At 53.2% G+C, this 15,493-nt stretch overlaps 1 protein-coding gene across 1 annotated transcript; it reads left to right on the top strand.

Annotated features, from left to right (window-relative positions):
• Positions 1–3,535: 3,535 nt before the first annotated feature.
• On the top strand, positions 3,536–14,172 carry LOC309410944 (sodium-dependent lysophosphatidylcholine symporter 1-A-like; the record flags this gene model as incomplete). Its single annotated transcript, XM_082007449.1, has 14 exons — positions 3,536–3,622; positions 6,135–6,254; positions 6,575–6,699; positions 7,384–7,516; positions 7,957–8,035; positions 8,448–8,605; positions 8,727–8,817; positions 9,366–9,487; positions 9,601–9,684; positions 9,864–9,947; positions 10,906–11,018; positions 11,477–11,620; positions 11,876–12,070; positions 13,636–14,172. 14 exons carry the CDS (start codon positions 3,536–3,538, stop codon positions 13,742–13,744), a joined length of 1,644 nt encoding a protein of 547 aa, XP_081863575.1. The 3' UTR covers positions 13,745–14,172.
• Between the last annotated feature and the right edge of the window lie 1,321 nt (positions 14,173–15,493).

Raw genomic sequence — 15,493 nt, 5'->3', positions numbered from 1 at the left:
CTGCTGAGAGTTCAGCTGCAAATCTCTTTCTTGCTCTGGTAAATAATGCACATGCTCTACCACATGGCATAAACGTACACAGCAGGCACGACAGCGGCGAGTGGCTCTGGGAGCTGGTGGAGTGTGTGTCACTGCAGACTGCTTGGGGATTTTCATACGTTGGCTGCTGCCAAAGTGCTAACTGGGCTCCTATGGCAATACTGATGGAATGAGTAGGCAAACGCGCACTATGTAAACCAAGGTAGCAGCTTACTGTGGCTGCTGGCCAGGTGGCCGGGCTGGCTGTCAGGAGGGATCCTGCAGAGTTCAATAGATATGGGAGGAGAAATCCTTTCTAGTTACCTGTTAGCAAAAGTTTTTCCAAATGAGTCCCATGTTTCCCAATTACACACAGAGAGTAGTAAAACACTAATTATGCAACAGGCCCACACCTTTGGCAGTTGAACAGCTCCTGTGTCAAGCACCTCTTGATTTACTAATTTATCTTTTTCTGACTTATTTACTACATTCCTAAATGCTTATCTTATTTGCTGTTCTGTCTTGTCTGCACTGAGCTTGTCCGTCCCAGCACTGGGAGTTCCTGAATAGATTCCAGATGTTCATATTTACTCAGGTACATTTCATGACTCTTCATTAAATTAACTCTTTATTGGCTTATGGGGCCAACAGTAGCAACATCCCTTCCTCTCCTTTCTCATCCATCTCGGTGGCTGTTGAAGTTACACCTCCCGTTCCACCCAGAGAAGGCGGCTGCGCTAAGGGGAACACGAGAGCTGCTGGCTGTGCTTAGGGCGGTCAAGGAGGGGTAAACCTTCGGAGGACTTGCTAGTGGAACGTATCCAAATGCTGCCAGTTGCTTCTGTGCCAAAAAATTCCCATTTGCTGGCTTTGGACTTTTTTTTTTTCTTTTCTTCAATGGGGCTCCCTTGCTCAAGCAGCCTGTCTCTATGTCATAGTACCCGGAGAAAAGCCGTTCAGCTAGCATGGCTTGGATTGGAGTTGTTTGTATCTCACATTCCTGGTCCTGGGCTGCCTTGAGAGATAAAATCTCATGATTTTGCAGTGGAGAAGGGGGTTCTGGGGAAGGGACCTTTCCTTTGCAGTGAGTAAACGCCAGCATGACCTTGTTTTTTTAAACTGCAGAGGTTTGGCTTCTCTGAGGCCTGTCCTGAGTATTTGTGCAACAGAAAAATGGGTGTAGCTGCAGCATTGCTGAGTTCTTTCCCTATTCTTTCAAAACCAATTTCTAATCAGCTGATAACAAAAGATCAGTGTAGTCATGGAGGAGGCATCGTCCTTTTGCCCCAGACCTTTGGTGTGCGCAGTGGTACGGTGAGCTGGTTTGGTTGGATCTCAGGCCTTGGCACACAGCTTTTATTAGAAAGCTCCTTGCCTTGCAGCAAGTAGCCCAGTGTATAGCAGCGATTAACAGTGAGGCTGCTGCTTTTCACTGAAATTTGCCTTTCCAGCACAAAGCTGAAGCCCGCTCTCGTGTGGAGGCGGGCTGAGAGCTCCCTGTGCTGCACTAGCAATCATGACATCCTGTCTAGACCCAACGGGTGATGCTGTCTTCTGCAAGGCGCTGAACAACATGACAAAAGGCTTTGGGAGGATCTGAGCAGAGCAGCAATAACACTTTCCTGTGTTGAAGATAATTCTGAACTGAACTTAGCCAGGGAGCGAGAGCTACCCAGCTGCTCTGGGAGGTAACTGTTGGTCATCTGTTGGCTTTCTAGTACCTGCGCAGAAAATGCAGCTATTTGCACCTGGTGAGTAAATGAGTGCCAAAGAGCCAGACGATTAAGTGCTGAGTACAATTCCCAAAGGTACCTTGTGTCTGTCCAAATGTAATTGTATGTGGTGAGTGTGTACAAAATGACCTAGGGAGGAAAAAAAAAAAATCAGTTTTTTATATTTCCTTTTGAGTTTCCCCTTTCCTCTTGGGTGGGGAGAGATGTATTTTGCTTTCTTATAGAAATATATGCTTAGATGTGCTGGTGGAAGACTGGGATTTGGCTCCCACTGCACTGGCTGGCTGGTCCAGTGTGAGTGATATTTGTTATCTGGGATGTCAGGAAAATAGCAGTGAAGAGAGATGTCGCTGACTCAGTTGTACTGTGGCTTATTAACCAAGTTCTGACTCAGCCTGCAAAATTCAGGTTTTTTAGTTTAACCCCCACTGGACAAGGTAAGGCTGAGCTGAAGATGATGCATTTTTCCAACAGTGTTGTGAGGAACCTTGTAGAACGGGTGCTTGCGTTCCCCTTGGGTATGGGTGGTGGTGCAGAGACACCAACACAGATTTAACACTCCCAGTGGCTCTTGGTAATCTGGGAGGAGAGCAGGGAGAGAGGTTTGCCTGTGTTGCTCTGCCCGGGCTGCTGCATCTAAGTTCAGTCTTGCAGACTGAGTTTGATCTAGCTGGAGAAGCCTGATTTTAAAGAGCTGCCTGATGAGACTAGACATGCCAAACAGACTATTAGCAGGCAGGGTGACAGTGCGATCCCTTTACTGCCAGCCTTTTGCTGCGTGCCTTCTGTCCTCTGCGGGCAACTTCTCCCTCTGCCTCTGCTTTGCCAAGTGCTTGTAACGGTGACTGGCTGCGTGCTGTGAGCACCGCTGCCTTGGGAACTCGGCTGCTCCCACCCAGTCAGCTCTGAGTAACTGGGCTCCTACTGCTCTTAATGTAGGAGTAATTTTCGGTTTGTGATACTAAGACTGCTTGGCTCTATGGGCTGTGAAGGTCTGTGAAAGGGGACTAAGAAAAGCACATTTCTGGGGTCTGCATTGCCATGGGAGATCTCTCAGAAGCTCACAGACTGAAAGAGGTTGATAATTACTGATCTTGCTTAACAGAGTAAGGAAAGTGTATCCCATGCCTCCTACTCTAAGTGACATTGTCCTGAGCTAGGGCAGTGCCAACATCTTGCACCCATTAAGGAGAGGGCAAAGCAAAGGGGCAGGGGGTTTCCACAGCCCCAGATAAGGAGCCAGAGCTGGGCTCATGGTCTCCAGGACTGCCTTGGGAGAGAGGGGCTTAGTCGGGGAGGAGCCCGCCTGCTCCTGCTGCCCTCTCCTTGGCGGCTCCAGCCACTTTGGTTGTCCACTCTGGGTTTTGCACGCTGGTTCTTTGCAGCTGGTGGTTGCTGGGGCTGAGGCAGGAGACCTGAGGTGGCTTGAAGGTGTCCCTGCAGTGGTCTGGAGCTCAGGCAAAGGACGACTTCTCTGCACCCCCAAGGTCTCAGTGTGGCCGCAGCTCTGTGATGGGGACGAAGTGCTGGACCCAGCTTGACCTTTGAAGAGCACCAGATTTCTCCACTTGACTGCAGAACGCCCAGGAGCTGCTGCCCTGAGTACATGCTGCACTGTGAGCCCTGCCAGGTTTCCTGCTTTCATGGGCAGGGTCTGGTCACGCTCCTCCCTCAGGGCCAGTCATTTCCCCTCCATCAGCTCCCGCTGGGGCCCTGCAGATGTTGTATCTTCACTTCTGCTTCCCCACCACGTGCTGCTGAAGGACACGGTCGTGTCTGCGGTCATGCTTCCAGGTGGTCACGAAGGTGCAGAGCTGCACAGGTCAACCCAAGACGGAGCTCTCCCACAGACGAGAGCGGTCTGCAGAGAGGTAAGATCAGTGTCCCAGGGTGCTTTCTCACACACAGAAATGCGTTTCACAGGCGCACGCTAACCCTCGCGAGCGCGCACACCCACACAGAGCCTACCCGGATCGAGCAGCCACAGGCTGTGGGGGTGTTTTGAAGTGTTTATGACTCAAGCTCGAGAACACATTGTTAAAGCAAGGCTCTGCGTTTTGTTGTTGTTGCTGACTTTCAAATGAAATGGGCAGAGACGTGCAGAGCACTGTCCTACCTGCTGAGAGCATAAAGGGAAGAAAAGCTGCCACAAAACCTTACAGCCAAGAGAAATGCCTTTGTAATTTTAGAAACAGAACTGCTGGAGAAACAAGCTGTTGTATGAGTAAGTGCTCCTCAGTGGTGGTACAAGCCTAATGGTTCAGCCGTCTCTGTGGGACAAGGTTGGTCTGCAATTTGTAATACCAGGGACCTGACTCTCGCTGTGTACTGTAAAAGGCAAAAAGTAAACTGAGATGAGAAGCTGTGAGGCACAAGCAGGCTCCTGAGGTTACCTGGCACCGGGAAAGCAGGCGCTCTGCTCCCCTGGGTGCGCAGGGAGAAGCTGGGCCCTCCAGCCTGGTGGGCACAGCAGCGTCGGTGCTTTTTCATGGCATGGGCTGTGGAGGAGTTATTGCTAATCGCTGTGGGAAGGAAACACTCGGTGCCTTCTGGAATGCTGCTTTTGGGGATTGTGCCTGTGTTTTTGGAAGCGGCTCCCTAGTATCGTTACAATGGAGGTCTGTCATCCCTCAAGGGTGGCTGTCAGCTCGACTGACGTTAGCAGCACAGCAAGCTGTCTGCAGCCCAAACAGGCAGGGGAACCAGCAGGTTGCCCCCCCACCCCACGAGAGATAAGGGCAAGTGGGAAATGGAAGCAATCCCTGACTGGATTTCCCTGTTCCCCAGCTCTCGATGTGACCCTGCAGCCTGTCCCTCTGCCCAGCCTCTTGCGCAGCTGCCCCATGCCAAGCGTTCATCCCTCCTCGCTCTGCTCTTCTGCAGAGCTCTCGCTGGAGCAGCTCGTGGCCTTTTATAGCCATGCCTAGGCAAGCCTGTTGCCTGGGATGGCCGTCTGCCCCACGTGAGCAGGGGACCCTTCTGCATCTTTCCAGAAAGGGCCGTATAGTTTTTGGGTGCAGGACAGCAACCCACCTGCTGTGCTCTGAGCTGCGCTGGAGCTGCTCGGTGACCGGGAGAGCCGAAACATGGGGTAGAGCAGGAACCCAAGATGCTGACAAGCATGTTAGCCCCAAGCTTCACCCAAGGCAGCCTGTGCTAAGATGCGAGGTCAGCCTTGGTCTCCAGGCGTCTGCACTGTGACCCCACCACTGCTCACCCTATCCCAACAAAAATGGCCTCTAGCAATGGTCTGCTTGTAGCAGAGCAGAGCTGCGGCGAAGGCCATGCGCTGCTTCAGCCAGGTGGAAAGCCGAGCCCGGACAGACTGTCCGCTTTCGATGTGATCTCGCCCTGTATTCTGCGGTCTTTTGTGATGCAGAGGTGTATCATGCTAGACAGCAAGTTCATTTCGGGGCTGGGAGGAAGTCAGTGCTGTAGGTTGCCTCTGGGAACTTGCCAGATACTTGAGGCTTGGTATGGTATTTACTAAAGTTAACCACATCCAAATAAAATAGAGGCTTTGCCATCAACCCTTTTCCTGCACGCTGAAACGTTCCTTGTGCTTTTCCCTGTTGATCTATAGAAATCCCATGGGCTCTGGCCTTTGCAGTCTGTCTCTCCTCGGACTGCCTCTGTTACAGTCCCTTTAAGCCTGATGCAGTTTGTACTTTTTAATATTAAAGAACTTGAACCACTGGATTGTGGTTCAATAGAATAGGAAAGGACAACGTTAGACCAGCTTAGCAGATAGCTCTGTGTCTGGCATTAGATATGTATCTCATTTACGTCAGCGGCCTGTGACCTCATGCAAACATACCTCCAAGGAGAATTAAGGTGAAGCACCAGGGATGTGGCCCTGGTGGCAAGACAAGCCCAAGACAAGCAAATGAGACAAATGCCCACTGATCAGCTCTTGCCTTGGGGCTTTGGCTGGTCGAGGAGTGGTTGTGTGCTGGTGGGCTGGAGCGAGAAGAGAGGCTGTTGGCATGCCCAGCCTTGTGGCAGCTGTGCAAGAGACCCCGAAGGCTTATGAAGAACATGGAACTCTGCTGAGCGGGACCTCAGGAGCCAAGCTGCTGCTTGAGGGCAGGTTGTGTGTAGGAAGCACTGCGCCCTGGCCCACCAAGTTTACCAGCAGATGGGGAAGCACCCTACAGCACCCCAACTGCCACGTCCACCTTGCTTGTGGGTATCAGGTGGAGCGATGTCCAGCTGAAGGACAGGTATGTGTGTCGTGGATGGGTGCGTGGGGGGTTATGACATGACTCAGGGTTTAAATAAGCCTCAGAGAACCCGGTGGATGGGATGAGCTGGAGGTTAGCTGTCAGCCAGAGGTGCATATCATTTCTCAGATGGGCTTGTTCCCTGGTGTCTTGGCTGCAGGAGAAGCCAGGACTGCCGCTCTGCAGAAAGGTTTGCTATGCTGTTGGGGGCATTCCCTACCAGATGACAGGCAACGCCCTTGGGTTTTTCCTCCAAATCTTCCTGTTGGATGTTGTGCAGGTGAGTGGCCACGTGAGATGGGGTTATCTTCAAAGGGGCTAAGCATAAGCTCAGCAGACTGGGACAAGGGTAGAGTTTGGTGGGTGGCCAAAGCCCTTGGAAATGCTCATCAGAAGTAGGCAAACTGGATCAAAATTGTGTGATGTAAATATTGTTGGTGGGCACACAGGAGGTGTTTCTGGGCAATTTCAACGCTTGGTGTGGTCTCCACGGGATGCAGATGAGACGTTGGCTGGAGCGAGCTGTATTGTGCTGACTGCTCGCAGCTTTTTGCCAGGACTTCTTTCCCTTTCGAGCTGTGGTTTCCATTTCCCCCACAGCTGGAGCCATTCCATGCCTCTTTGATCATCTTCCTTGGAAGAGCCTGGGATGCGGTTACTGACCCTGCTATTGGCTTCCTGGTCAGCAAGAGCCCGAGGAGAAAATATGGCAAGCTGGTCCCATGGTGAGTGTCTGGGCTGGAGCCTCGGGAGGGTCTTTGCTGGACTCAAATTGCTTCAGTGCTAGTGCAAGGCAGTAGCTGTGGTGCCTCACTGGGAGTTTAATGTGATCGTGGCTTACAGAGAATTACAAAACCGTAACATCACAAGGACGCTAAAGATAACATAGCTTGCAATGGGGTCTGTGTGTCATTGCAATGGAAGAGGAGGAACATACTGCAAACTTTACACTTGCTCTTTCCCTGGGGCCTCACATTTTTGAGGCCATGGTGGTCAGTGCTCTGAGAGTCCCGTGTGGTGGCATGTACAGAGTTTGGTAGTCAGCTTTGCCAGCAGCTCCCCACCAGGCTCTAACCATGGGCAGATCTTGCATGTCGAGGGTTACTGCTGCCCCCAGGATTCTGCTGCAGGGCAAGGACTTGAAGTAGTTAAACAAGAGAATAAGAAACGTTGTACAACTTAGGCACTACTTTTTCTGTCAACATTTGTGTTCAGCTCCCCCCCCCAGTCTGACTGATGGACACTCACTTGAGCAAAGCTGCTTCCTCTTGCAGATCTTGATCTTGCAGTAGCCGGACTGTGGTTTGGAAGCTGGGGAAGAGGCTGTGCTACGTAGGTCTGCTTGTGCAATGAGAAGTGTGACCACCTTATCTATGGGTCACATCTGACCAGCTCTGCTTCTTCCCCAGGATCGCATGCTCCATGCCGTTCGGGGTCCTCTGCTACTGCATGATGTGGTCCACCCTCTCGGATGCCACCCCCGCCTCCTTGAAATTCCTGTGGTACCTGTTCATGTACAGCCTCTTCCAGACTTGCATGACTGTAAGGAACATGGTGCCTGGGGCTGACTCTCTTACACGTCATCCTGTCCTGCAAGGGATGGGGACACGGTCAGCTGGGGAGTCCCAGCCCCAGCCTCTCCAGCAAGGGACCTGGAGCAGAGTCTGGGAGAGCTCTCGCTGGGGAGCAGTGAGGGATGCAGGATGGCGCAGACCATCCCCACAGGGATGGTGAGATGGAGCGGTGCATTTTAATGCTGGGGATTTGGCTGGGCTGCCTGTACATGGTGATGTGAATTTCTTCATCACCGATTTGTGGGAGCAGAGCAAATCACAGAAGAATCACGGAAGAGGAGGGTGAAAAGCCACCTGTGTGCAGGGGTGACACAGAAGGCAGTGTTATCTGCTATGTGTAGGGACGAGGGGGGTCATAACCAATAAACCAGGGAAGCAGCAGCCGGAGCTGAACTGTCCTCTCCCTAGTGCCACCACGTGCCATACTCTTCCCTGACAATGTTCCTGGGAGGAACCCAGAGAGACCGTGACTCAGCCACTGCCTACAGTAAGTGTCTGTGCCTCTACAGCCCCCGGCTGCCTGTGTTCCTGGGAGACCCTCCCCAGAGGAGAGATGAATAAGTTCCTCTGGCTTTGAATAGGCTGCAGAGTGGATGGGGCAAAACAGGGATGAAACCAGCCATCTTCTGCAAAAAATGTACCTGCAGAAACATTTCTTAGGTCAGTATCATCCCTAGGGGACTCAGGACCCAGATTTATTGGTTCCAACCATTAGAGCATTTACTGCTGGAGCCAAGGGAAAAAATGAGAGCAAGTAGAAATAGCAGGTCTCTTCTTCTGGGGCAGCTCTGCATGTTGGTGCCTCCAATTCCATTCCCAAAGTTGGCCTCTTACCCTGAGGGATGTGTCACATCTGCCAGGGAGTGGGACTGAGGTTTCTCTCGTGGTTGTCCTGGCAGGAATGGGGATGGAAGTGTTCAGCACGCTCCTTGGGTCAGGAATCCAGGGACAGATTGTGGGCAGGTACCATGCCCACATGAAGAACGGCTGTTATGTGTCGAACGAGACCCTACCCAACACCAGCACCTACAGCCTCACGGGCTCTCTGGAGAACATGGTAAGGGCTGGCCTGTCTGCCCTCTGTTCCTCCTGTAAGCTCTGGGGCAGGCACTGCTGGCTGTGCTGCCAGCTCTGTGCATGGTACCCCCATTGTCATCATGCACTGTCTCGTTTTCCAGCGTAGCGCCTATGTATTTGCATCCCTGGTCCTGGGCTCAATCTATTGCCTGTCCTGTCTGATTCTCACCTTTGGTGTCAGGGAGCAGCCTGGTAAGGTCCATTTAGATGCAGTTTGGAGGGTGCCCAGTGGCAGTGGATGGTGATGGAGGGGGTTGCAGAGGAAGGTGTGAGGCAGAGGGAGCTGGACAACAACGTGTGGGATGGCTCTCTGGGTGTGGGGCTCAGAAACACACACTTGGATGCTGAGACCCTCCTTGGTTTGTGCCAGCAGCAGCTTGCTCCCACAGCGGGGAGTGGAGATGGCTCTGGAGGAAGGAAGGCTCAGGCTGCCTGAGAGCTCCTGCGGGGAGCCGTGGGCCTGGGACAGGGGCTGCAGCTCACTGCTTCACGCTGAGCAGGTCTCACCAACCAACACAGAGCCTGCAGGGCTCTGCAGACCAGCCCGAGCGCGCAGTGTAAAGTGGCAAGATCCTGCCTGTAGCCAACAGCACGGCTGTTGTCTCTGCACTGAGACGTCAGACTCCGATAGCTCCTCACCCAGCTGAGCTGCACACAGTGGCACGATCCCCCTGTGCCTTCCACACCATCATTTTTCATTCTGGTGGCTCCAGTGCCAGCCCTGCTGTCTCTTCTCTCAGGGCCCCTCAGCCCCCTGGGGAAGATCGAGCTGCCCTTTACCAGCTGCCTGAGGATGATCGTGGGACACAAGCCCTACACCCAGCTGCTGTGTGCCTTCCTCTTTGCATCCCTGGCCTTCCAGGTGTGAGACCTGCCACAGCAGGAGGAGAACTTGGGGGATAAGATGTCTGGGCAAGTTATCCAGACAATGAACTTGGGTGCCCAGCTATGAAAGTCTGCACCTTGCTTTCCCAGATCACACAGGGGATCTTTGCCTTCTTCTGTACTCATGCTGCGGGGCTGGCTGGGAAGTTCCAGCATTTGGTGCTTATCATGTTGGTAAGTGAGCCCCAAAGAGACTTTCCTGGTGGAGAGGTCACCCCAGCCCTCAAGCATGGGCAGCTCAGCCACGTGGAGTCATATGCTGCTGCTTCTGCCCATCAGCAAGGATGTCAGCCAGGCAGAGACTGCCAGTCTGGGGGGGCATTGCTAAGACTCCCCTTTGGTTCTCTCCTCAGGTCACAGCTTCCCTCTCTATTCCCTTTTGGCAGTGGTTTCTGGGGAGATTTGGAAAGAAAACAGCAGCATCACTGGGCCTGGCGGTGCGTTTGCCTGTGGTTGTAGCTGTGGAGAAAGAAGCCCTGTGAGGGGACAGCCTTACCCCCAGTGGCTCATGGTGCCTGAAGAGAAGAGCTGGCTGGTGGCTAAGGGTGGCCCTGAGCACAGTGTCCTCTGCACTGCAGGTGACCAGGCGTTAAGCCAGTAGTTGATGGCAGCTCTGCACTTCCGTGTGTCTGGCTGCTGCTGGTACCGGTGGCCATGGCTTTGCAGAGCTTTGCAGTAAGGTGCAGGGAGGCCACGAGACTGTCCCTGGGACAGTGGGGAAAGGAGTTTTTGTTGCATCAGCCAACCTCAGAGCTCAGGCTCTGAGACTCCATGGCTGCAGACCTGGTGAGCAGCGTGTTATCAGATGCTATACTAATGCACCAGTCTCATGTGCACACACAAACATCGTCCTGTGGCCTCTGTCCTGCTCCAGGATCTTGCATGCTTGATGCAAGTGATCCAAGTTCTGCCAGCCAGCTGCATGAGAGGCACAGGGAGGGAAGGAAGGGCTGTGCGCCACACCAGGCAGTAGCTGGGAAACAGCCTGCTCATCAGACACATGTCCCAGCTGCTGCCTGGCTCCTCAGGTCAGCAAGGAAATCCCATTTGGCTTTTTTGCAGAGTCAGGTCCTCAAATCGCATTGAGGATCTATCTCCAGATGCCTTCCTCACAGACATTGGGTGCAGCCGTAGCAGATCCAGCTTTCCAGTTTAACCACTCAGCTCCATTGCCCTCCAGTAACCATTCCTTCTTTACCCATGAGGAAGGTTTTGCTGCCAGTGTCAGCCTGTCCCTCTGTGCTGCACTGCACAGGGGATGGGAGCAGTTCTGTTTATGAAATGTGTGGGGAAAGGAGGAGCGCAGCCTTTGGTTAAGCAGACCAGTGCAAGCTGCCTGTGAGCAGCAGAAGGGGCCCACGTACTTTTGTTTTGTCTTTTCCTCTTGCTGCGCAGCTGATCATCCCAGCCCTGGTAGCCGTCACCCAGGTGACGCACAACTTCCTGGCCTTCGTCTTCTTGGTGATCATGGCAGGCTGCAGCATGGCTGTGCTCTACCTCTTACCATGGTGAGCAGAGGCACCTCTGAGCCACTTGTCAGGAAGAGAGGAGGGGAAGGTTATCAGGAAGGTGTGCCAAGACTGCCTGTTTGCTCAACACAGCAGCTTTTGGGCTGCAGAAGGACCGGTGGAGGTGGGACAGGGAAGGGATGTGGATGTGATCCATCCACATCCAGCCTGCATTGGGGTTCGGCAGCAGAACACCAGTCATTGCGCAAGGCGCTGTTTTTCTTCTAATTTTCTGAAGCAGCTGCCGCACCCTCTCTGTAGGACTGTCTGTGCCCTGTTTGCCTAAGGCAGAAGACAGGCACAAAACGGTCTCCAGAGCGGGGTTCTGCAAGGGGTTTCTGTCTCTCTCTGCTGCTTGGAGAGGCCTTGGAGGGGCTGCAGCTGAGTTCAGCCGGCACTGGAGTGGGTGTTGCTGGCATGGGTGTCACCAACATGTCTGTGGGACTGTCTGTCCCCAGGTCCATGCTGCCAGATACAGTGGACGACTTCATGCTGAGGAACCCCAGCTGCCTCAACCTGGAGGCACTCTTCTACTCCTTTTATGTCTTCTTCAACAAGTTTGCAGGTGGCCTTGCCGTGGGGATATCGACACTGAGTTTACAGTAAGCCCCAAACACTACCTCCCCTATTTTGTCAGCCCAGCACAGACACTTTCTGCTAGTGTGGAGTGCCTGGTAGGTGATGCTGGAATGAGTCCCAGGAGTATCCAAATTTGTCTTTCCAACATCTACTGGGAGCAAGAGGAGCAGACAGGAGTGGTAATTCCCCAAAACTGGGCCTCTGGTACCAGGCTCTAGAGGAGAGTGACAGAAGTGCCTGCTTACCTTTCTGCAGTGACCTGATGGGGCTGGGGGAAGGAAAACCATTCTCTTTAGTTTTGCAGGTTACCGTGCTGGAGACTGCATGTACAACCCCTCAGTCATCCTCACCCTGCAGCTTCTCATGGCCCCAGTCCCAATAAGCCTGCTGCTCATTGCCATAATCATCTTCTGTCTCTATCCCATCGATGAGGAGAGGAGGAAGCAGATGAGAATGGAGATGGAGGCAATGGGGTAAATGGGAGCTCCCTGAAGGAGCTGGATCACCTACCGCTAGTCTGGGTGTCTGTGTTGGTCCTAGCCCGACACAGAAATGTTGTACAGGGAAGGGACTCCTTCTGTCCAGTCCAGCTCCCTGTGCTTGGGCTGCGATCCTCTCTAGGGGTGCATTTCCCAAGGGGCTTGGGGATATTTTGGGGGCTGATGACTTGACACCAGATTTCATGAGTGCTCGTGTTCCTTTTAGCAGGCATCAGGTACAGCGTGGCAGCGGAGGATGAACCCAGGGCTGAAGTGGGTGAGTTCATCGGGAAGGACATGGATTTGCTGCGCTGTCAGGATGTGCTGCTGTCAGGGAAAGTCATCGCTTCCTGTTGTTTCCTGTTCCCTGTCCCAATGACCTGTTTTGCATCCTGACCCCCTCCCTCTCCCTGCTGGCAGGCACTGGATGGGGAGGGGGTCATGCTGCAGCCCCAGCCCTGCCACCTCACCAGAGCTGCTTTCTCCAGGGCTTGGCCTCGCTGGTCTTTTCACCGGTCCTGACAGATCTGGGCAAGGCAGATCCGCGTTCTCCTTCTGGGAGAGAATGCGGTGCCAGGGAGGAAGGGCCTCCGCCAGCCTCAGAGCAGTGCTCTTGCACACACTGGGGTGCGGAGGTGTCGCTTTGCCTGGTGGGAGTGTGTGCACAAAGAACACAGGGATCGTTTTTGAGAGGAAGCCATTTTTGACCAGTTTTTAGGAAAAATACTGCCGAGATAGTGCATGTCTTTGTGCTTAGACTGCCCTTTCACAGGGAAAGGTTAGTATTTCTTTGAATAAGGGTGAAGTTCAAGCCCAGAGGTGTTTTAAAGCATGTGCAGAAACAATGTCAGTTGGCAGCAGGGTGGTGGAAGCCAGCCTGGGCCTTGTTACCTGAGTCACTTCTGGGGAACCAGGAGCTTCTCGGCACAAGAGGCTGCAGGAGTGGGCTGCGCTGCCTCCGCTCAGGCACCTTGCTGGGGTTTCTGGCAGCTTGTCCTGGTTTTTGCCATGTCGGGAGGTAATGGCAGAAGTGTCAAATGAATGTCAAGAAGAGCTGAGTTGCTTTCAAATTGTAGCCCATAGCTAGATCTCCCACAGCAGCATCTTGTCAGAGCTGCTTGGCACCCCCACATCTCTCCTGGCAACAGCGAGAGGGCAGCAGGGGGAAGAGAGGAGAAATCAGCCATCTCGTGGCTGGTAGTGCTGGGCTGTGCTCAGCCTTGTGCAGAGGCAGAGAATGAGGCTGGTTATTTTTAGGGCTAGAGCTGTACCTGACCGTTGGTTGACCTTGCAGCTCTCCAGTCTGGTGCACACAGGCAGGATCTGAGCAAATTACTCCCCGGTTGTGCGCTGAATTAATTTGACGCCTTAAGTCTTGTGGTGCAACTTTGCGATCAATGGGGGTGATGGTGTTTTAGAGCTGCATCAGGACATCTGCAGGATCGTTGCTGCAGCCCAGATCCAGAACAGTTTCTCAGATGCGCAAAGGGCTTCCTTTTGTTTTCTCTTCTTCTTTTTTTTTTTTTTTTTTTTTTTTGTTGTTGTTTTGTTTTCTGGAGTGTGAAGGATGTTCCTTGGGATCGCTTGACTAAGCCCACGGTCATCTGTTGGGATGCACTGCCCTCTGCCACCACGTTGCTTTCAGCCTTGCTGCCTCTGGATTTATGAACAAGCAAATGCCTTTGAGCATCGAGGAAACGCTCTGATGGTGGAGAGTTTAAAGTTCTGCCAAAGGCATGAATTATCTTCAAAGGCACACGCTCCTTGGGACAGAGGAGTGGGCTTGATCTGGAGCTCCCAACCTGAAGCATGGGCCATGAACAGGCCACGGGCCGTTGCAGAGCAGGGAGCTGCTGCTGGTGTGCATGCTGCCTGCCAGCCCCGCTGCTGCCGGGGGTGGTGCTTCTGTGTAGCAAATAATGTCCCATTTATTTTTTACACTATTAAATCTGAATGGTCACGCTTTTCCCTCTTGGCATTTCTTATTTTGTGAGTTCTGCCAGTAGGTGAGCCAGAGGGCAGGGACCGGTTTAGGCAGAATTCACTTGTTTTCAAGCCTTTGTGCTTTCTCCAGAGTTTAGATACCATAAGCTGGCCTGAGCCTCTCCTGGCTTTTGACCAGCTGGACCCTGAGCAGTTGAGGGGTGGTCAAACTTGGCCGAGCTCCTAGCCGCTGGTGAAGTACTGGTTGTTGCAGTGGCCTTGCTTGCTGGTAAGGTGAGCGGGTTACGCCAGGGAGTAAAAACCAAAACACCGCACCCAGCGCGAGAGCCGTGAGGAGGCTGCAGTGCCTGGCATGTGCAAGCCTGCCTGCGCCAGCACGGCAAGGGCTCTAGCGTGGGCATACAGCGAGCAGTATTTTCCCCTTTCGGATCCTTGCATATTGCTGGCCCTTGTGGGGAGAGCAGGCCCAGCCCTTCACTGAGATAGTGGTAATCGGGAGGGATGAGAGCGTGTCCTGTTTTCTCCCCCGTTATTTTCCATCTTGACTCTGGGCCTTGCGCACCTGCCCTGCTGCTGGGTGTGTTTGTGGAAAGTCAGGGACCGCAGGCACCATCTGTGTGTTGCAGCTTTACCATAAAAAATAATGCTATGGCATCAAGCGAGAAAAAAAAGCCCCTTGGTATTTCAGTATTTAAAAGATGCAAGCAAGGAATAGAGGCAATTAAAACTTGCTTCATCCCGTTATCTGTTATTTTAAGAGTCTCCTCCTCTTGTGTCCTATTTTAATGCACTTGCTGAGAATAGTGGCTTTTTATTAGTCTCTTGGCTGTCCTTGGAACTTGTTCCCTTGTGGACACTCAAGTTCATCTCCTTGAAGTAAGGAAATAGGACGCTTTGAGGCAAAAATCCTGTGCCTGGAGTGATTATCTTTTTTTTTTTTTCTTTCTTTTTTTTGGTACCAAAAAAGAAGGTAGTTGCTGCTGTTCCCTGATGAAAGTCCTTTCTTCAAGAGACACCTGTGTGTCTTTTGTTGAACCTGCCCCAGTAACACGGGGCCGGTGGTGACCTCCACCAGCACCATGAGGAGCGGCGTTAATACAGATCTATCGAACAGCGCATGCGCCCGACGCTCTCAATTTAGGTTCAGCCGAGCCTTGGGAACTGTGGAAGTAACTAAAATAAGTCTCGGCTGGGGCTGGGGTGCGCTGGCACCTCAGGGCTCCGGGGGAGCCCAGCTTTGGCTGCCTCGGGCCTCCTCAGTGGCCTGTGCTGGGCGACGCACCCGAGGCTGGGCGGGCTCGCTGCTGCCAGGCCCTGCGCTTCTTGGGCCTATAAACGGCGGAGAAACGGGTAAAGCCTGCAAGGACCCGAGCCCTGGGGGTTGCCCGGGCGATACCGAGGGACCGGTTACGGCGGCGAGCGGGGGGGGGCCGAGGGGGGGGGGCCGCGCGTTTCCCCGGCAACCGCGCGGTG

This window comes from Phaethon aethereus (assembly GCF_964289735.1).
Source record: "Phaethon aethereus genome assembly, chromosome: 16".
NCBI lineage: Eukaryota > Metazoa > Chordata > Aves > Phaethontiformes > Phaethontidae > Phaethon > Phaethon aethereus.
The sequence above is the reverse complement of the archived record's forward strand: the minus strand, read 5'-3'. Positions and strand labels throughout refer to the sequence as shown.